The sequence below is a fragment of the Bufo bufo genome, chromosome 6 (assembly GCF_905171765.1).
Source record: "Bufo bufo chromosome 6, aBufBuf1.1, whole genome shotgun sequence".
NCBI classification, from domain to species: domain Eukaryota; kingdom Metazoa; phylum Chordata; class Amphibia; order Anura; family Bufonidae; genus Bufo; species Bufo bufo.
In genome coordinates, this window is record NC_053394.1 from 405,422,092 (window position 1) to 405,445,296 (window position 23,205).

The following is a 23,205-nucleotide window of genomic DNA, read 5'->3' on the forward strand; positions in this document are numbered from 1 at the left end:
TTCTCTCTGGGGAGTCCTGATGTCACTGACAGCGGGCCCCCAGCTGAGCAGCTGCAATCTCTGAATGGATGTTCCAGAGCATCCATTCAGAGATTAAGCCGGAACGTTTATAGTCAATGGGCAGTCGGGTAGTGGTTAAAAAAGTGTAAACATTACTGCACAAAACAGTTACTACAGACATACTAGATTTCCAAAATGTGTCCTTTTCTGCACTTCAAAAGTACACATAAAACGAACAATGGTATGTTTTTCATTGCGTTAGGCAGCACTATATAACCTGAGCTTGGGTTATATATAGTTAGATTAGCTGACAGATTCCCTTTAGGTCCCTTTCACATAAACGAGTTTTCCGTACGGGTGCAAAGCGTGAATTGAACGCATTGCACCCACATTGAATCCTGAGTTATTTCCATGGGTCTGTGTATATGAGCGTTGTTTTTCACGCATCATCTCTGTGTTACGTGAAAATCGCAGCAGGTTCTATAAGCTGCATTTTTCACACTGCCCTGGTCCCATAAACATGAATGGGGCTCCCATGAAAAACGCAATACATCCAGTTGCAATGCGTTTTTCACTGATGGTTGCTAGCAGATGTCGATTGTTATTCTTTTTTTTTTCCACAAAAACTGATAGCATCCGTATAAAAAAAAAAAAATATTAACCACTGAACACAATCGCAGACCTAACTGACTGCACTTGTTTGCAAAACCATCAGTTTTTTCCGGTACAGATCTGGACACAATCTATATCATTCGTCTGAAAGAGGCCTTAAGGGCTCTTATTAACATAAGCATGTCCCTTGCTGGAATCACGCTCCGTGTGAGAGAAAGATCGTGCATCCTGGATATAGGAAGTGGTGGATTATCATGACTGATAATGCTGTGTGCCTCTGTGGGACCTTTATGTAATGGAATCATAGTGACATAAAGCTATGGAAAAATGATGTTTTTCGGTGCAGGTTCTTTGATGTTCAGCCAACTTTTAGTTTCCACATACTGCATATCAGAATGGTGAACAAGAGTTGATTTCTGAGTAAAGCAAGGATCTCCGGCAGGCTGTTCCGGCGGGTGACCAGACTGTCGGATACGTCCGGCCGCTAGTGAACGCGTGCCCCTGGACTACCGCACCGGCCCCATTGACTACCGGGGGAACGCCTTCACTAGCGGCAGCACAGATCAGACAGGTTGTTCACCCGCCGGAACAGCCTGCCGCTAGTGTGAAAAGGGTCTAAAACATTTCCCACATGCTGATTATGAAAATGGCTTCTCCCTTGTGTGAATTCTCTGATGTATAACAAGAACTGATTTACGGTTGAACGATTTCCCACATTCTGTACATGAATATGGCTTCTCCCCTGTGTGAATTCTCTGATGTGTAACAAGATTTGAGTTACGGTTGAAAGATTTCCCACATTCTGAACATGAAAATGACTTCTCCCCCGTGTGAATTTTATGATGTCTATCAAGTTTTGATTTATCTATAAAACATTTCCCACATTCTGAACATGAAAATGGCTTTTCCCCTGTGTGAACTCTCTGATGCCTAAAAAGATGTGATTTATCGTAAAAAATTTTTCCACATTCTAAACATAAAAATGGCTTCTCCCCTGTGTGAATTCTCTGATGTGTAACAAGATTTGAGTTACGGTTGAAAGATTTCCCACATTCTGAACATGAAAATGGCTTCTCCCCCGTGTGAATTTTATGATGTCTATCAAGTTTTGATTTATCTATAAAACATTTCCCACATTCTGAACATGAAAATGGCTTTTCCCCTGTGTGAACTCTCTGATGCCTAAAAAGATGTGATTTATCGTTAAAATTTTTCCCACATTCTAAACATAAAAATGGCTTCATCCCTGTGTGTATTCTTTGATGTCTAAAAAGATGTGATTTATAGTTAAAACACTCTCCACATTCTGAACATGAAAATGGCTTTTCCCCCGTATGACTCTCATGATTGACAAGATCAGATTTACCTATTAAACATTTTTCACTTTCTGAACATGAAAATGGCTTCTTCCCTGTGTGAATTCTCTGATGTTTAATAAGAATTGAGTTACGGTTGAAAAATTTCCCACATTCTGAACATGAAAATAGCTTCCCCCCTGTGTGAATTTTATGATGTTTATTAAGTTTTAATTTATCTATAAAACATTTCCCACATTCTGAACATGAAAATGGCTTCTCCCCTGTGTGAATTTTCTCATGTGTAACAAGATTTGCCTTCTGGTTGAAAGATTTTCCACATTCTGAACATGAAAATGGTTTCTCACCTGTGTGAATTCTTTCATGTATAACAAGTTCAGATTTATTTTTAAAACCCTTTCCACATTCTGAACAAGAAAATGGCTTCTCCCCTGTGTGAATTCTTCCATGTATAACAAGTTTGGATTTGTACTTAAAACTTTTCCCACATTCTAAACATGAAAATGGCTTTACCCCTGTGTGTCTTCTCTCATGATTAACAAAATCAGATTTTGTTTTAAAACTTTTCCCACATTCTGAACATGCAAATTGCTTCCTTCCTGTGTGAGTTCTTTGATGTTGAACACTACTTCTGTGACAGTTATTTTGCCTAATGGTCCGTAATAAATCATTAGAGTGGACTTGAACCAAAGGATCAGATGATAGATCTTTCCTATGAAAGGCTGGGGATTCATCTGGGATAATAGCATGCGCTTCATATATATCTTGCTTTATACCATAATTATCTGTCTTAAAATCTGAAGATATCAGATGTTCCACTGAGCTCCTGGTACAGTCATCTGCCAAAAATAAAACAGATTTTTATTATTTTTTAATAATATAACCTTAACAGTATATTGATATCTATATAACAGTTCCTATAGAAAAATCCATCCATAATTTTTTTTTACATGTTCATGTATTTCTTCAGAAGATGTACTTTATACTGCATCATCTGTAACACCCCAGTGTGGTGTTACCACTTCTGCACCTTGCTACTGTCTTTAATGGGCTAACACAGTGTCATCTTATGTATTTACTTCCAGGTCCTTTATATGGTGCAATGATAATATTTCTTTGCAACTGTTTATGACATGGACATGCCCATGCCAGCCACAGCACCTCAATCTCTGCTGGCCATGGTGGCCAAAGCTTGAAGCCTCAGGAGCCAGGAGGAAAGTGCCCTGGTGTAATTTAGAGACAGACCACAGAAAGGAAAGTGCAGCAGACAGAAGAAGCTGAGTTATACAGTCAGCCTGTCAGTACAGCAGAGCCAGAGAGAAGCAGATATAGCAGAGTTGAGTTTGCCTGCCAGTTTTAATGCTAAAGCCTGCTGGCACCAAGCTAAAGTTTGAAGACTGTTTCTGAACGTTTATTAAAGTAAAGTTGCTGTTCAACTAAATACAAGCTCTGTACTCAATCTTTCTTTCAAATCCCCCAACTATTCCTCCCTTTTTTATTGCTTCTGATTCAAAGCCTGGGTCCAGCTGTATCCAGGTAGGAGCACCGTGACACACATAAGAAACATTTTAGGCCGCACTATACCACTCAGCATTTCCTACACCTGGGTCGCATCTCATATAGAGCCCCCCCCCCCCCCCCAATGACATGTTGAACAGTGAAAGGTTTTTATACCAAGGCTGCAGAATTCGGTTTTCAAGTGCTAATGACCTATGCCAGCACCATAGATCAACTGGGTACATTGAGTCCAGGAGGCCAGAATGAGGGCTTTTCTTCTACTCACTACATAGGACAACAATTATAACTTGGATTCATGGATCTTTACAACAGGCATGCTCAACCTGCGGCCCTCCAGATGTTGTAAAACTACAACTCCCAGAATGCCCTGCTGTAGGCCAATACCTGTCGGCTGTTCAGGCATGCTGGGAGTTGTAGTTTTGCAACAGCTGGAGGGCCGCAGGTTGAGCATGCCTGTTGTAAAGATCCATGAATCCAAGTTATAATTGTTGTCCTATGAAGTGAGTAGAAGAAAAGCCCTCATTCTGGCCTCCTGGACTCAATGTACCCAGTTGATCTATGGTGCTGGCATAGGTCATTAACATTTGAAAACCTTGGTATAAAAATCTTTCACTGTTCAACATGTCCTCGGGGGGGGGATATCGGACTATCTCTGGTTCAGCAGCTGTAAAGCACTCCCAAAACATTACTATTGGTGTTTTTAGGCTTCTTGAATGTAGTCAGGTTGAAGTTCAAATGAAGTTTGATCTATGCCGTTAAACTTTACAGTGAGTTTTATAAAAATAAAAAATAAAAAGACACTTTTCGCAGTCCATTCAAAGTTTCCTTTACCATGACAAAGCGTGCAGTTAAAAGTGTAATTGTACTTCCTGGTAACTGGTTTTCCAGGAAGTCTCCATGAAGGCACCCCTGATATTAGCTCTGCCTCTGCCAGGGGCTGGAAACACTTAGAGATTCATTTTTCCCTCCTCTTTCTCCTCAGTGATTTACTAAGAACCAAAGCAGGATTATAAAAAATTATAGTGCAACACATTGCATATATTTCACTCAAAAATACTCAAGCAAATGTATAACAAAATCACTAGCAAAAATATATATTAATCTATAATTTATATCAATAATAAATCTATATTAATAAATATACATTTATCTTAATTATTTTTTTTCTCTTGGGAAGGAAAATTATGGTTGTCATCTTTACGATTTTCAGAAAAAACAATTACCAGTTAATGAAAGAACACTTTTTCCTAGTCATTTCCAGGACAGCAACCCTGAGAAATACCAAAATATACTAAGATTAGGGACTGACTACTGCCGGTCTTTTTCCAGGATGCTGCTTTGCATATTTGTTCCACTGAGGCACTTCTCTGCCCAAGAAGCTGCCATGACTGTTGTGGAGTGTACACTCAATTCCTGCAGAATTTCTTTATCCATTGATAAAGCCAGGGCAATAGTTTACTTAATCCTCCTGGAAATTGAGCTTTTGGTTGCCTTTTTATCTATGTTTTTGGTCTTGCCCCCCCCCCCCCCTTCCTTCAGCAATCATGGCAGTGGAGCATGAGCGCAGAGGGTACCCTGGTCAGACCTTTGTGAGGATGCGTGATGGCGCACCTAGACAGCGACTTGATAGTAGTTGAGTTTATCATCCTTCTCAGAAGGTGGAAGAAAGGCCCCCATTTTAGCCTGGTAGCAAGACTACTGGAAAGCCAGTGGTCATCCCTCTGCCGAATAGTGATAATGCGGCTGTCATTACGCAAGCAACTCAGCATGCATCTGATCATTTGCACAAGGGAATCGGAGGGACTTCCTGCCTCCATCTCTACTGCATACTGCCACGATCTGTTGGGGTCACCGGCCTGGTCTTCCTCATCGCTCTTTAGCTCCTCCTCTTCCTCTCCTGTCGCTTGGGCAGATAAACCATCCATTTCTGTATACAATTACTGGGTGTTAATGTTCTCATCCTCCTCCTACACCAGTTTAGCCCCTGCAGGACTCAGGTGGCCGTAAAACGTAAGTGCAACGTCTCCTTTACCCAGATTTACCCCAACTACACTGACGAAGCCGCATCGCGGCAAAACATGTCGGGTGGGGTAGTGATAGTTATTGCGTTTTAGGCAGGATACCGCAATAGGGCTACAAATTATACCTTGTAGAGTCGCGAACACTGTTTGGCTATCTAGATAGTGTGTGTCTAGTGGAATAGCAGCACTGTGTGTTAGACGGTGTGAATGAATGATGGATGCTTGAAATATAGGGAATTAGGAGCATATCCAACCCATCAATAATAGGAATTTTCCATTTACAAGTGTCCAGCAGGACATCACTGATTCACCATCAGGGGCCATACCATAAAGTCTGACACATAGTAAGCTGCGGCGCTATTACACAACCTATTTGAGGAGTAGTGCCATAATCTTTCTAGTAGATCCACAGTATCTAGTATTTGGTAGACCACCTACCCTTTAAACAGAGTGTATAGCCTAGTAACAGAGACCACTTCAGATAGACAGTGAACATATCCTAGCGCTCAGCTGTCTCCTAATAGTTTTAAACCACTCAATAGTATTGTTTTCTCCAAGTAGTATTTTAATTATTCAATAATAAAGTTTGTAGTTTTAATATAAACAATAGGACCCCTAAAAAGGAATTTTTGGTCAATTGACCATATGTTAAGTTTTTGTTCAGCATCCTAAAGGCCCTATAGGGACAAAATTAGGTCTGGCCGTAAGATGTAAGCGCAACGTCTCCTTTCCCCTGGCCAGCCAGATTTTCAGCATTTGCTCCAAGACATGAAGGAGTGGAATGACATCATTCATCCTGTAGTCCTGGCGACTGACAAATAAAGTGGCCTCCTCAAAGGGCTTAAGCAAACGACAGGTGTCACGCATGAGCTGCCATTTGCCAACGTCAAAGTTACACAGCGGAGAACCACAGTCCACCTGCATCATCAAGAAATCGTTCACAGCCTTCCTCTGCTCATATAGTTGGTCCAACATGTGTAAGGTAGAATTCCAATATGTGGAAACGTAACATATGCTGCGGAACACCATTCTGCTTTTGCAGCTTAAAGAGGGCGTGTTTTGCACATTAAGAGCGACTGAAGTGCATGGACAGTTTCCTTGCCATTTTCAAGACTTCTTGCAGTCAGGTGGAAGACTTCAGGAACTGGGTTACAACCAGATTTAAGTCACACGCCATGCAGGGCGCATGGGTCAGCACTCAATTACACAGCGCTAACAGAATATTCTTGCCATTATCGGAGACCATGGTTCCGATCTTCAGTTGGCAAGGAGAAAGCCAGGATTCAATTTCTTGATGAAGGATGCAAAGAAGTTCCTCCCTGGTGTGACTACATTCGCCCAGGATGGCCAGGTGCAGAACAGAGTAATACTGCCGTGCTCTGCAAAGGTGGTATGCTAAAGGACCACTCAGAAATGTACCTACAGTGGAGGCAAAGGAGGACATTTGCGCCAGAATCACAGCATGAGAACATGGAGGCAGCGTTGCCATCACCTTACCAAGTTGCTGGTCTGGCTGGGCAGCAACCACATTTACCCAATAGTTATGTTCCAATGGACATAAATTGTCCTGGACACTGATAGGCTGAAGGACTGGCCCACCTTTCGCTGTACGTACGTATGAAGGGCTGGTACTTTTTTTGAAAAGTAGTAATGGCTGGGGACTCTGCTCCTTGGCTCACCCCAAGCAATCAGTTTTTAGAAATGTGCAGAGTCAACCACATGGACTGTAGTATCAGCAACTTGGCCAGGAGCACATTCAGCTTCTGTGCCATTGGATGAGTGCACATATACTTTTGTCTCTTTGCAATCGCCTCGGTGATTGATTGCTGGTGAAACAGGTGACGAGGAGAGGAGCATCAGTACCAGTAGATGATGGGAAGGAAACAGAGCTCCCTTCTGCTGAGGTGGTGAAGCCTTGACTGCGGCCGAAGGGGTGCGAGAGATGCGTCAGGGGGTACCACTATATTAGCACCACGGTTTTTCCTTTATGGTGTTGCTAGATGTGTTGACGCAAGGCCATAGTGCCAACATTCACCTTCAGCCCACAGATCCTATATACAGCCACGCTGAGGGTCCTCAAGCAACTTGTTGAAAAATTCCCACACTAGTATGGCATTTTTCCCCAATCCGTGCTGACTGCCTGCTGCTGCCTCTATGAAGCCATGCACCACTAGTTGTTTCCAGACATCTATTTAACAAGGTGGACAACCCAATAACAGTAGAACTAGGCAGCTTATTCTCCTCAATTTAACAATCAAGGCCTAGTTGAATTGCGGCTCAGAGAATCCACCCAAACATTTGCTGAACCCTTCAGATATGCCGCCGTCAAAGCTGACAGATGTTTCTCTGCCCAGAGAAATATTTTGTTTGCCAATTTGAGAATATGCTCCTTCCTTGTTCCTCCCAGTTGTTGGATGTATGATACTACTGTCATGTTGTCTGAATATTTTCTGACATGTGACCTTTCTTTCAAGCTGAGGCTGCTACCGTCAAAGACTTCCATATTGCCTTGAGTTCTTTGCAGTTTGACAATACCAACTTCATTGCCCTGCTCCAGGTTCCCTGAAAGGAAACTAATCCTACATATGCTCCCCATCCCTTTACACTGGAATGTGTAGTTATTGCTATCACTGGTTCCAAGGAATTTCTACCTCCAAGTTCTCTCTCTTTAAATGTTTTCACCTCCTGGGGAATATAAATTATCCAATCTAGATGTGTCAAGTTCTTGTCCCAATGGTCTTGAAGTACTGTGCCCAGGGAACCGCAGGTATACATGCAGTCACATTAACCAATAATTTCATTGCTTACCTTACTGTTGAAATCCTTTTTTTTCCTGAAATTTTCATATCCATGTTCAAGTTTTCTACCTTTTCTGGAGGTAAAAAAAAGTTCTTTGTACTGATGAATCTAATACTAGTCTCAGAAATGTTTTGCTCTTTGATAGTACAGATTTCTGTGTATTTACTAACCATCCAAGCTCTTTTAGCATTGACAACACTAGTTGAATTTGTGACTGGAAATTTTTCTTCCTGGATTCTATTATCAAAAAAATTGTTCAGATAAGAAACCATCATCAGCTCCTGAAGCCTTAAGGCTTCCAATACTACTGCCATTATTTTTTGTAAGTAATTAGGGTGTTCATAATATCCCAACTGGAATGCATTATCTCCATGCCCTCCTGTATTGCAAACTTCTGAAATCTCCAGTAATCTTGATGTATGGGAATGTGAAAGTATGCGTCTTTCAGGTCTATAGTTACCATGCTTTCTCCTGACACCATCAGGAATACGGCTGTCTTTATAGACACTATCTTGAAACGTCTGTAAACAATGAACCTGTTTAGATACTTTAGACTTATTATCATGCGATAAGGGATGAGTAGTGTCCGTTTTAGTGTTCGCTTGTAGGGACCTCTTGAATAGTGCCATTAGTCTTTTTTGAAGCTGTGGAAAGGAGAGTGTGGTTAGTCTGAATCTCTCTGGTGGGTTTGATTGGAATTTTATTTTGTATCCTTCTTGGAAAATATTTAGAATCCATCTACTGTCTGAGCTTTTCCCATTGCCTGACGAAACCCAATCAATCTTCTCCCCACTTTTCTGGCATCATTTGGATGAAAAGGGCTGGTTCAGATTAAGGTGAAAGGCCTTATTTTTCCCTAATTTCCTGTAGCTGCATATTCCAGATTTGCCTTTTTTTTTTTATCTGGACAGGAATTGATATCTTGATCTATATGAAAGTTTACTTTTTTTTTGCCTTTTTTCCTCTTGAAAGCCCTGTATCTTATCTGATGCTTTTTCAAGAATAGAAAGTAAATCTGGGCCAAATACATATTTACCATGGAACGTAACAGAACAGATCAAACCCCTCTTCCACAATTTTAGCCAGAGAACCCTCTTAACTAAATTCATTAGGCCTGAGTTTCTTTCTGCCTTTTTAAACAAATTCGGCTGAATCTGCTTAAAACCCTGATGCCACTCAACCTCTGGGAAACACTGTTCTCCAGTGTGGGTTAATGTGACAATGTATTACCTCCTTCTTACTTTCCTGGCCTCGTGCCTCCATCATAATAAATAAATATTGGACAGACGGGTCGGGAGATGGGACCCTTGGAATGCAGAGGAGGTGGGGAAGCATGGGCTCTTCACCTCTTGCCTATGAATCTACTGTAAGGTGCTGGACTAGTCAGCAGAGTGGAGGTTGGGGGCTGGTAATTATTCACGCCCCTTGCCTGCCCTAGGCTCATTAGCCAGGGGGGAATTAAGAGAAGAGGAGGTTGGGGGTTGTTGTAGTGTACAGGGAGCTTTGGATGGACGAGGACCTAAAGCTGAGGCCACGACTTGGTGCCACAAGAAGAGAGTAGAGACTGGGGATAGTCTGCCATCCATCCTTGGCCGAGAGGAGCCATCCTTCAAGTAACAGAGTACCCAGGACGATTGGGGGGTTGAATTGCTGGCGTCAGAGTACCGGGTGGCGCCCCCGGATTTATTCACGGTTGTTTCGGAGTAAGCCGCGTGAGTTGGTGCTAGTCTGTATTCTGTGGAGTGATTTACCTGTGATAAAATGAAGTCTTCTGGATCTGTGTCCCATTCTCCATCCCGGTGTGCTCTGTAATACTCACCCCGTGACAGTTACTCCATTAATTCGCTCACACCACCAAACATGGTATCCTGAACCGATCTAGAATAACCCTCAGTTTCCATGGTGCCATTCCTTTATTATTTCTACTAGAAGTTATGAATTAATTGCCATTAGCCTTCAGTAAGGGTACAGAGGGGTGGTAACTAGTTGGAAGGGGGGGGGGGGGGGTACCTGCAGTCTGAAAATGGCAGCACTGATTGGATAGAGTTAGTCTGTGCAGGTAACACCCCAAACTTGTTACTACCCCTCCGTACCCTTACTGAAGGCTAACAGCAATTCATTCATAACTTATAGTAGAAATAATAAAGGAATGGCATAACATAAGAGGTATAAGAATAGATTTTCCCGAATTATTATTACATGGGGAACGCATGAAGATATTAAAACAGGCATGACAGGAGTGGTGAAAGGGCCTCTTTACATAAGGCAGAGCAAGCCCAACCCTAACCTCTTCATGCGTCTGTCTGGCACAGGGACAGAAAAAATACTGAGGAGAAGGAGGAGGGTAATACAATTTTACCTCCCTGACAGAGGAGCTGTCCCTGGTGGAGCTAATCTCAGGGGTGCCACTGCGGAGAAGACCAGAGAAAAATAGCTTCTTGACAGGTTGTCTAACCCTGTGGTCACATTTAGAGATGAGTATTCCACAAAATTCGATTTGGCTGCTTCGCTGAATTTTACAAAAAAAATTTGCTTGTGACAAAATTACTTTGTCACACAGTGCACTTCTACATAAGTAGTGGGTGCATAGACATCATTGTAGCCCTCAGATGCGACATTCATACATGATCGCATAACAATAATTAGGTATAAAATAAAAGTAAGTAAAATCATACTTGCCTCATCCATTTGCTTGCGACACAAGATCTAACGCAAAATCTTGTGCGGCCTTTGATGACGTCACCACATCGGCTGCCGTGGTGACATCATATGTCACCGCGCACGGGATTTTCTGCAAGATCTTCAATCAATATGGCGACGGCGGGCCCGTCGCAAACAAATGGTTGAGGCAAGTATGATTTTTTTTTGTTTTTTTATACTATTCCAGAGAAAAATCGATTCACTACCGAAGCATGAGGAAATTTGGCTTCGCAGCAAATCTAAATTTTCCTGAAATTCGGATCAAATTCGTGGACTTAGATTCGCTCAAGACTAGTCACATTCTAGCACACAAGGCAAGGACATTTACCCAATGTGATGCCATTTCTCTCTTGATAGAGCTTCACCTCCCTATTTCTTCCGGAAAGCTTCTGTACTTGGCGCCTTATACAGTCTCACAATTCTTGAAAAACTTAATTTTCTCGCACCAAATACTTCTGGGTGTCCGATTGCTGAGACCTCCGCCAATCACGAGAATGGGGCCCTATTCTCCCATTCTGATGGAGTGGCACCTCAACTCCACTAATTCTCTATGGGAGCGTCAGAGACAGCTGAGCGCCATCTCCAGCATTCTCATGAATGGAGAGGCAGAGCACAAGTACGACCCACATTCTTTTAAGTAGGGTCCCAGTGGTTGGACCTCCAGCTATCAGCTAGCGCTATGCAGTGTCAATGTCGGACTGGGGTGATTAGGGCCCACCAGTAAAATTAATTCTAGGGGCCCACTCTACAGCTACATGCAAATACTACTTGCTCACATAGCGGCAAATAGCAGTAGGACATTCAATATGATTATAGGGGTCCATGCAGCAACTTCCACCAATGAGAAGGTGGGTGTCTGGAGAAAGAGGATGCTGGCTGGCCTGCATTTGTACGTAGAAGTCATCTTAACACCTGATGTATCCATAATAATAAACTGGGAAGTCTGTTTAATAATCAACCCCATTTTTTATGGACATAGGCTGGTTGAGAAGCTGTGTTGGGGAACTGGGGTCCAATCTTTGTCAGGGGACCACTGGGGGATTTACCTGATCCCATGTGCTCCAGTCCGAGCCTGTGCAGTGTCACAAGCCCTTTAAGTTTTCATGCAATGCAATATACAAGAATTATTATTTGGTCTACTAGATGTAGTCTATATGTGGCTGTTTGGGTGAGAAACCATCACTGGGACATCACTGGGTTTAGAATTTATGTCTAGGATTTCAGTAGCACATGGTGTACGGCAAATATAGAAAAGCTCAGCTATAAACTGCTCTGTACATACAATAATTCTATATGTTGTCACGTCAACCCAGCACTGCATGTCACATGGCGTGGCAGTCTTTAGCAAGGGGATGGAGGGAGCAGAACAGCACAGCAAGTGTCACTGACCACTGGGAATTGTTTTCTGTGATTACACCAGGACATGTGAGATCTTTACTGACAGACAGGCAGCTGCTAATGATCAGCGGTGGATCTTTATTCCCCTTGTTTATCCTGCCCCGGTGATGGCTCTGCCATAAGGCTCTTCCCTATTCCCAAAAATTCAGAAGTGTAAGTGAAGCCTCTAAGTACTGCTGGAGGAAGGTTCATCGAAGTTAGAAAAATAGGTGATAAACTCAAAGTTCTGATCAACACTGCAGGACCCCATGTAGTAGTAATAACTGTGTGCTAGTAAAGGGAACCTGTCATACAGTATGTGCTCCCAAAAACTGCCCCAAGTACCTGACAGTGGAATGAGGAATCAGTATCCAGTGACTGAGTAGAATCTGTGAGTCTTCTCTGCTTTATTTAGTGGTCACTACTCACCTGGACGGTTATCTGTAGGAATGTCCTCTCTACTCTGCTCACCACCCCTCACATCTGTCTCTGTAGCCTTAATACTGTTCAGATCTTCACCCGAATTCACAAGCTGTAAAAGAAATATTGTAAAAGTCATCAGACGGATGGAAAAGTCGTGTGGAATGTTTTACGTGACCAGAAAAAAATTATTAATTTTGTAGACAACCAGCGATGAAATGACAGCAGCTATCTGTTATGGCGGCAGTCCATGCTTACAGCTGCCCCTCTCCTGCTGGTGGGAACACCTGCCGCCCTGCTCACCCTCTTCATTGGTTCAGGGCTCCAGTGCCATCTCTCATCCTAATCTCTCCCACCAATGGGAAGGTACCTGAGCAATAGGTTCTAGTACAATAGTTTCCTGCAAAGTTGTGCCATTAGCTTGTTTGTCTGATCTGTTGTCCTGTGTACCGACGTCTGGATTTGACCCTTTCCTGCTGGGACATTCTGACCCTGAGCTGCCTGCCTTGACTTTGGACAGTTTATCGGATTGCATGTTATGACAGTGGGTGTGGACCCACTGTGCCACTGAGCAACTATACCCTGGAGGGGCGTGACAAATTGACAAGTGGTCTTCACTAGAGCCTCTGAAGGTGAGGATAGGCTTGGGCTGTTAGAGTAGTCACCAGGTACAACTTCAGAACAGTCCCCGAGTCAGTAGCAGCTGACCTGGGCGTCAGAGATACCAGTGTGAAGCACCGAGGGGAATGACGTAGTAAGGAAGTCTGTAGTCAGGGCAGGCAGCGATCAAGCAATCCGTAATCGAAGCAATTCGGTAATTGAAGTCCAAAGTCAGGGGCATGCGGCAAACAAGAAAAGTCAGATGAATCAAGGTCTGGTGCACAGAAAAGCAGAACTTCAAAACACCTTCAAACAAGGAACTAGACACGCTAGTGACCAAGATTGCTCAGGCGCCTTCCTGGGGCAGGAAGTGCCTTAAAATACTTCCTGCAACCCAGTAATAGGCTGGGGAGATAGAGGGAGTGTACGTGCTGCCTCACAAGGAAGGAGAGACACGCCCATGCATGCACCTAACAAACAAAGCAAGAAGTAAGCTCTGGCATGGAGCGCAGATAGAACAGTTAAGCTACCTGCTGCCCGCGCTTGTCAGCACGGCGCATGGCAGCAGGAGGGAGCCCGGCGCCTGTGCCCGCAGGTAAGGGCAGCAGCACCGGCACGGAACGCTGGGTTAACATTGCACATATTTTGCCTGTCCTGACCTTGGCCTACCCCTGACTATGGTTCTGCCTAATCTCTTGTTGCTCCACTTTCTCTTGACTCCCATAGATCAGCAGTCACTTATACAGAAACTATTTCAAGTGGTCGCAGACTGGTGGTTGCCCTGTATCAGTGTCTAGATACTTATATAGTAACGTAGGGGGAGATTTATCAAACTGGTGTAAAGTAGAACTGGCTTAGTGACCCATAGCAACCAATCAGAATCCAGCTTTCATTTTTCACAGCTACTTTGGAAAATGAAAGGTGGAATCTGATTGGTTGCTATGGGCAACTAAGTCAGTCTCTTCTGTACACCAGTTTAACAAATCTAATCAATAGTTTATAAGGCTGAAAAGACATCTGTCCATCCAGTTCAGATTGTTATCCTGCAAGTTTATTCAGAGGGAGGCAAAATAAATTCTGTAAGGTAGAAGCCAATTTTCCTCATTTTAGGGGGGAAAAAAAACCTTACCAGATCACTGGATCAACGAACTGTCTGGAGATCTAATAATTATAACCTGTAATGTTATTACACTCCAGAAATGCACCCAGGCCTCTATTGAACTCTTCTAATGAGTTCACCATCCCCATGGAGGTTGAAGAGTGAAGACCGAGGGGGGGTCAACTTACATGACACCTTAGGAATGGCCCCAAGTTAAATCTGTTCAAGACACAGGGGATTTACATCCACTTTGTTTCATTATTTGATCCAACATGTTGGTTCTTTATTCCAACTAGCAGTCTCCACAGCCAGAAAATTGTGAAGATTCAGACAACATAAAATGTTTATGGTCAGCTATAATTGTAATGTCCCAGAGTGCCATTACCATTCCTTTTGGCGCCTTGCTACTTTCTCCTATGTGCTAATTTATATCACCTAATGTGCTTCATGTCATCTTCTCATAATGTGCATATTTATCTTATCTTCATGTAATTGCCTGGTCTACCAGCAGATGCAACATTGGCAAGGTTACTTTCCCTGGAGAGGAACCTCCTAGTTCCATTCCAGCCCTCTCTAGAGAAGGAGGAGTTTAGTTAGTGAGCAAGTCAGTCTACCCTACCCCATCATGGGGAGAGGTTGTGTGAGGAGTTTGTCTGACTTAACCCCTGCTAGGGGAAGGCAGCAGGCCTGGTCCTGTCTGGACAGGTTCTGTTAGTCCTACACCAGTCTTATCAATGGAGGTTGTGCACACCCATAAGTGAGCTTGAGGTACTCCAAAGCCAGGACAAGAAGTTCCTAGGATTACAGTAAGAGACAGACTCCAGACAGCTAAACTAAGTTCCAGCAGAAGAGGGAGAGTTCTATTTACACCAGCTAGCATAGCAGAGCTAGATAGTTGCAGAGAAGTAATTGCCTGCCAGATTATGCAAATACCTACTGATGACCAAGATACCGTTTGGAAACTGTTTGGATCACCATTTATGCCAAGTAAAACCAACTGTTCAACGTTACTACAAGTCTGGACTCAATTTATTCTACCTATTTATCATCCAAGTTCACCTACCCCTTTTTGCACTGCTTCTGACCACATCACGTCTGGGATCCAAAGATAATCAGGTAGGAGCACAGTAACACGTGTATATAACATTACAAAGACCATATGCCATCCCTGCACCACTCTGGCAATCCTAGTCTGGGTACCAACACTACCATCCTCAAAGGGGACTTCAAGTCCTCATTGCTTAACTGCAACTGGCGTCACGATTAGGGGACATATTTCGTAGAAACCTCCCAAGGGGCAAGGGACACCACAGGCGTGGCAAGTGGGCCCGTTGCATAATCCTCCATTCTCCACCTTTCTCATTATACAACAACAAAACATAATACTGGTGGGTAAAACAATACTGAACACAAGATCTTCACAGCCTTCTACAAATCATAGGGGACATTTCATGAGACCTTATCTCCATCTACCTGATCATCCTGTAGGACACTGTGATGTTCCTCTGAACCATGTGGAAGAAGAAGACTGGGACATCTCTCCTGTGTTCTTCTCTTTTCCTTAACTGTAGGAAACACATCCAGTGACTGAATTCATTCCTTACATACAGATGAGAGGACGTGTGTATTTAGTCATGTCTATTACCTGGTGGTGTGAGGGGCCGGTGATCATTCATCATGACGTCCTTGTACAGATTTTTGTGTCCTTCTAAATACTCCCACTCCTCCATGGAGAAATAGACGCCGACATCCTGACACCTTATAGGAACCTGACAACACAATGATACAGTTATCACCCAGATCCCTTCATAGCGTTCCTGTATAATGTCCCAGCATTCCCAGCAGTGTCACCTCCCCAGTCAGCAGCTCAATCATCTTCTTGGTGAGTTCTAGGATCTTCTCTCTATTGATCTCCTCATGTATCAGGGGGTGAGGTGGAGGCTCTGTGATTGGGCTCAGGGTTCTTCCCCATCCTTCAGACACGGGGGTCTGACAGTGCTCACTAGAGATCTTCTTCACTACTGTGTAGTCCTGGTTATGAAGAGACACAGTAATAAATATCACTCCATACATCTCCAGAGTCCCTGACCTCTCCAGTCATGTCCATCTGTTAGTAACATAGATAAGATGATGTAATGTGACATCATCAGAATCTCTCACCTCTCCAGTAAGCCGGAAGATGATCTCTAGGGTGAGATTTATTATACTCTCTGCCATCTTGTCCCAATCCATCCTTGACGGGTCAATCAGGAGAAGGATCTTATATAGAAGATCTCCACTGAGCGGATCCTGTATTTTAGGAACCTGAATAGAAATAAGAGGAGACGATGTAAAATCCTACAAAATCCCATGTAAAATACAATTACTGGAGATAAGAGGAGACGTCGGAGGAGATAATAAAGTGTAGATGCTGAATATCTAGTCAAGGCAGCTCCTCCAGGTTTCAGGACAAAGCATGTTCCCCTTCACATGACGTGATACACAATTACAGGAAGCAGCGGTGATGTCCGTTTAAAGCTGTAATTTGGTAGATGATGTCATAGATTCAGAGCTCAGACTACCATCCTCTTATCAGCTGGGATCTCAAGATTTACCCCAAATACAGATCATCTTGAGGCTATTTTTGTTACATATTATATAATATGTCCCCCAGGAGGTCATTAATAGACCTCTGGAGGACACTGACTTTTATTTTTTTACTTTTTGTCCTCCCACTGTAACTGGGGCATCCATAGGAGCTCCAGTTACAGGGGAAAACAGCCCCCTGTGGGGGCATTACACACAGGCAGAGCTGTTCAGGGTTTCTTCAGACCCTGCAGCTCTGCTCCTGCCCCTGTCCCAGACACCCACGGCGGTCACGTGACTAACAGAGGAAGAGGCTTGCCGCTTCCTGCTCTCCCCCTGCACTCGTGCAGCGCTCTCCTGCCGGCACAGGAGAAGGCAGAAGCGGTAATTAATCGCTCCAGTCTTCTCCTCAGGGTCCCCGCTGTGTCTGTCAGCCAGGACCCGACCTGCTCCTGCTAGATTGCAGAAGCAGGAGCTTTAATCCCAGCGATGATCAGCGCTGAGATTAAAGGGCTGCCTAGCCTGTTGATATATGTGCTATCTGCATGGGGAATGTGCTGATAGGACTTATATAGCCAGTGAGCAGTCAGGAAGGTGTTAATCACAATTACTTTCAATATAGGGGCGAATTCTATTTGCAAAAATGTGGGAACAGCTATGGGGACTAAATTTGCCCCATCTTATGCCAATCTGTTTATGGGAGCCTTTGGAAGAGATGAAGGTCTCCTTGAAAACCCAAACATTAAGTTTTATAAACGATACATAGATGAGATCATTTTCATCTGGCAAGGAAATAGAAAATCCCTTGAAGTACTTATTAAGAAACTAAATTCACATAAATGGAATCTGACGTGTACAGCTCACATTGATTCTACGTCAGCTGTGTTTTTAGATCTCAACCTATCAACTAACAAGAAAATCGTATCATTACGAGCACACATTTTAAGAACATTGATGCGAATAGTTATTTCGATTTTAATACTTGTCATTTCCATAAATGGAAACGGAACATTCCCTACGGTCAGATGAAGCGAGTAAGGAGGAACTGCTCAGAGGACAATACTTGAAAAGAACAGTTAAAAGGATATGCAGAAAAGATTCCCAAAAAAAAAAAGAAGGAGTTATCCATCTGGTCTTTCAGGTTCAGTAGATAAAATTATGAAGGAAAGTCAAATAGACTGCCTAAAACCCCAAGCCCCTGTAAAAGATACAGGATTATATGGTTTTAGTTTTATCACTAGATATAACTCAGAACGAGTCTAACAGAAACATTGGTCTATTTTACGCAACGACCCAATTATAGGCGGAGACCTTCCAAACCAGCCCAGCATCACCTTTCGCGGAGCACATACCCTTAAAAACCTTCTAGCACCATCATGTACAAAATGGCTCTAAGAGAGTTACCCCCTCGTCCGGCCATTGTCGTGGGAGAAGGGAAGATCATCTAGATAAAAAGAGCTCATTTCAATGTGGTTCCAGACGCTGCAAATGCTGTGACACCATTCCCCACGAAATTGATGAGGTAACAATTACTAACACAGGAGAAACCATCAAACTGAAACACCACAAGAATTGCAGCTCTAGTAATTAGGACTTCTCCAATGTCCATGCGGGCAACACTAGCCTCCTGAGACTCACACCCATTGACTGGATACCTCACTCATATTCACAGCTCTGTAGGAAGAAGATGTTTTGGATCTTCCGTTTTAACACTCTAGCCCCGTTTGGGGTAAATGAGGCACTTGAATATAGTAATTATTTAACACAGCATTGTTTAATTTTATGAATATACTTTATTGCATTATAAAAAAAAAATTCTCTTCTTTTAATGTAACTTATTCTCTCTACATCCTTACTCATGTAATTAAAGGAGTTGTCCCATCTAGCAATTTCATACTCACCTGCTGCGAGCTGCGCTGTTCACTTCCTGGTTTCCGGCTTGAGAGGCTGGGCGGACTTAGTGAGCTTTATTGAAGGCTTGTCCCGGCAGGGCATCACTGTCTTGAATGTGCACGCCGCCGCGCATGCGCCATGGTGAGTTCTTCCTGACCGAGCATAGTACAGAGCTGCGCTGCATACAGAGCATGCGCGTCTCTGCACTATACTCAGCCAAGAAGAAGTCACCAGTGCGCGTGTGTGGCGGCGTGCATGTTCAAGACAGCGATGTGTGGCCCGGCCGGGGGAATAAAATGTGTTCTTCCACTCATGCGGCACACAAGTGGTGGCCGTATCTAGTGGATACCAGAAGACAACAGTGGGGTAGGATTGAAAGATTTTTTCCAAGATAGGTAGGGATTTCCTAAAGGACAAATGTACTGATTCCCTGGGGGACAGAGGGATAAAACTTAACATTTAATATAGGTAATTCTAAAATAATATATACTAATAATAAAACTAAGTGAGGGATGGGCCTCTGTAACAAACATGAAAACAGCCCTAGGGGCCTAGACTGAACATACACAAACAGTATTGGAAAGATGGTATAAATAAACAAGAACGTTCTCACCCAGGTGTAGATGTAGACCAGGGGTTCTCTCAGTTCTTCTCACCCTCATAGGGTTTATTAGGGATTCCGCCCTTACAGGGTCAGGCATCCGGACGGGGACGCCCCTTGCGGGGCAAGTTCCTCATGTAGATAGGTAGGGCGTACTAGCCCCTGTCCCTCACTTAGGGTTTTCTAGGGTTAAACCGCCCTGTTACCCAACAACGCAAAGGGGCACATACGCCTGGTACCTTCCAGTATGGTGATCCACCATCACAGGTCCGTCTCTATCCTCAACAACGCCTGAGAGAACCTCTGGTCTACATCTACCCCTTGTTTATTTATACCATCTTTCCCATACTGTTTGTGTATGTTCAGTCTAAGCCCCTAGGGCTGTTTTCATGTTGTTTGTTACAGAGGCCCATCCTCTAGTGTCCACTTATTTTAGAATTACCTATATTAAATGTTGAGATTTACCCCTCTGTCCCCCAGGGGATCAGTATATTTGCCATATTAATTTTGGGAGTAAATAGGTCTGGTCGTCTGTGTTACTTTATTTGCTAAAGGAACATAATTACTAAAATGCTCATAGACACTTCTATAACAAATTAAAATAGGATCAATGAGATGGGAATACCCCTTTAACTCACTCTCATTTTCTAGGGACCTTCCAATTGCTACAAATTTTAAGAACGCTCTGGACATTTTAGATTTATCTACCCTTTTTTCATATGGTGCTTGGCAGAAGGAGGGAAGGAGGGAGTCTGGCGCCCGTGAGTAGGGGCAGCAGCGCCGGCATGGACCGCTGGGCTAACATTGCACATATTTTACCTTGGCTAGCCCCTGACTATGGTTGTGCCTGATCTCTTGCTGCTCCACCGTCTCTTGACCCCCCAATGAATCAGCAGTCACTTATACAGAAACTACTTAAAGTGGTAGCAGACTGGTGGTTCCCCTGCAGCAGTGTCTAGATACCTGTATAGTAACATAGTGGGGGATTTATCAAACTGGTGTAAAGTAGAACTGGCTTAGTTGCCCATAGCAACCAGATTCCAGCTTTCATTTTTCACAGCTCTTCAGGTTCCTATAGGCAACTAAGCTATTTCTACTTTACACCAGTTTGATAAATCTCCCCTATAGTTTATTAGGCTGAAAATACATCTATCCATCGAGTTCAGCCTGTTATCCTGCAAGTTCATCCAAAGGGAGGCAAAATTTATTCTGTCAAGTAGAAGCCAATTTTGCTCATTTTAGGGGGGAGGGGGGGGAAGCCTTCCCGGATCCCTGATCTCTCCGGATATCTAATAACTATAATCTGTAATATTATTACACTCCAGAAATGCATCCAGGCCCCTATTGAACTCTTCTAATGAATTGACCATGACCATAGTTAAATCTGTTCAAGACACAGGGGATCCATATCAGTTTCATTATTTGATTCAACATGCCATCTCCACCTTTCTCATTATATAAGGACAAAACATATAATACTGGTGGATAAAACAAGACTGAACACAAGATCTTCACAGCCTGCTACAGATCATAGGAGACAATTCATGAGACCTTATCTCCATCTACCTGATCATCCTGTGGGACATTGTGATGTTCTTCTGAACCATCCTGAGGAAGAAGAGGACTGGGACATCTCTCCGGTGTTCTTCTCTCTTCCTTAACTGTAGGAAACACATCCAGTGACTGAATTCATTCCTTACATACAGATAATGAGAGGACGTGTGTATTTAGTCATGTCTATTACCTGGTGATGTGAGGGGCCGATGATCCTCCATGACGTCCTTGTACAGATCCTTGTGCCATTTTAAATACTCCCACTCCTCCATGGAGAAATAGACGGTGACATCCAGACACCTTATAGGAACCTGACAACACAATGGCACAGTCATCACCCAGATCCCTTCATAGCATTCCTGTATAATGTCCCAGCATTCCCAGCAGTGTCACCTCTCCAGTCAGCAGCTCAATCATCTTGTTGGTGAGTTCTAGGATCTTCTCTCTATTGATTTCCTCATGTATCAGGGGGTGAGGTGGAGACCCCATGATTGGGCTCAGGGTTCTTCCCCATCCTTCAGGCACAGGGTCCTGACAGCGCCCACTAGAGGTCTTCTTCACTACTGTGTAGTCCTGGTTATGGAGAGACACAGTAATAAATATCACTCCATACATCTCCAGAGTCCCTCACCTCTCCAGTCATGTCCATCTGTTAGTAACATAGATAAGATGATGTAATGTGACATCATCAGAATCTCTCACCTCTCCAGTAAGCCGGAAGAGGATCTCTAGGGTGAGATTTATTATACTCTCCGCCATCTTGTCCCTGTCTCTATCCATCCTTGACGGGTCAATCAGGAGAAGGATCTTATATAGAAGATATCCACTGAGCGGATCCTATATTGTAGGAACCTGAAAGGAAAGAAGATGAAACGATGTAAAATCCTACAAAATCCCATGGAAAATACAATTAATGGAGATAATAAGAGGAGACATCAGAGGAGATAATAAAGTGTAGTTGCTGAATATCTAGTGAAGGCAGCTCCTCCAGATTTCAGGACAAAGCCTGTTACACCTCCATATGACGATATAGACAATTACAGGTAGCAGCGGTGATGTTAGCATAAAGCTGTAATCTGGTAGATGACATCATAGATCCAGAGCTCAGACTGCTCTCATCCTATCAGCTAGGATCTCAAGATTTACCCCAAATACAGATCGTCTTGAGGCTATTAAACATACAGGGGTGTATCAAACTGGTGTAAAGTAGAACTGGCTTTGTTGCCCATAGCAACCAATCAGATTCCACATTTCATTTTCCAAAGGAGCTGTGAAAAATGAAAGGTGAATTGTGATTGGTTGCTATGGGCAACAAAACCAGTTCTACTTTACACCAGTAAATCTCCACCTAAATATTCAAAACCTCTGGATGTATTCAGTATGGAGTAGGAGCTCCAGGCGGAGAAATCCCCGCACTTACACACCTCGGCCGCTATCAGTGAGGTTATTAATCGATATTTCGGCGCTCCAGCTCTGTGACGTCAGCCAGCAAGGAGAAGATTCGGAGGACGCGGGGCGGTGCTGCGCTCAGAAAATTTGACTCCTCTCCGGACACAGGACTCATATCAGGTTCATTTGCATATGGATCAAAACGCTTTTTTAACACAATAAAAGCACACAGAGCTATGGGGACTGGGTATTGCGGATGTGCTAGCGGCCATCTAGCAGCCCATGTCCCCAGCTCTATGCACTAAATCCTGGTGACAGGTTCCCTTTTTTAAGGTCTTTTTCTTCTGTCTAAAACAATGAATTTTTTTTGCACTTTTGAAGAATCAGAAAAATGGAAAATAAAATGGTGATGTGAACCTGGCCGACTATCTGTACACATCCAGTCCTGCCAGTCGACTTTATGCCCTGATACAGTAGTGCTGCCCCCCCCCCCCCCTTAGGACCTCTTCATAGCAGTTCTGCCTCCGTAGTACCCTTTACGGTAGTTCTGCCCTTCTCAGTGCCCCTTCACAGTAGTTCTGCCCTTCTCAGTGCCCCTTCACGGTAGTTCTGCCCTTCTCAGTGCCCCTTCACGGTAGTTCTGCCCTTCTCAGTGCCCCTTCACGGTAGTTCTGCCCTTCTCAGTGCCCCTTCACAGTAGTTCTGCCCTTCTCAGTGCCCCTTCACGGTAGTTCTGCCCTT

The 23,205-nt window shown here is 43.6% G+C and overlaps 1 protein-coding gene and 1 long non-coding RNA gene across 2 annotated transcripts; both read right to left on the reverse strand.

Moving 5' to 3' along the window:
- Positions 1-1,268: 1,268 nt before the first annotated feature.
- LOC121004281 (gastrula zinc finger protein XlCGF26.1-like) lies at positions 1,269-15,552 on the reverse strand (the record flags this gene model as incomplete). Its single annotated transcript, XM_040436442.1, has 4 exons — positions 15,526-15,552; positions 13,429-13,527; positions 12,773-12,875; positions 1,269-2,767 (listed from the first exon to the last, which is right to left on the reverse strand). Coding segments are annotated over exons 1-4 (1,728 nt in total), but the record flags the coding sequence as incomplete, so codon positions are not given.
- Positions 15,553-16,350: 798 nt separating this feature from the next.
- Positions 16,351-21,142, reverse strand: LOC121004579. The gene is made up of 3 exons (XR_005779775.1): positions 21,088-21,142; positions 16,623-16,766; positions 16,351-16,493 (listed from the first exon to the last, which is right to left on the reverse strand). It is a non-coding gene; the product is annotated as an uncharacterized LOC121004579 (long non-coding RNA).
- Positions 21,143-23,205: the final 2,063 nt, after the last annotated feature.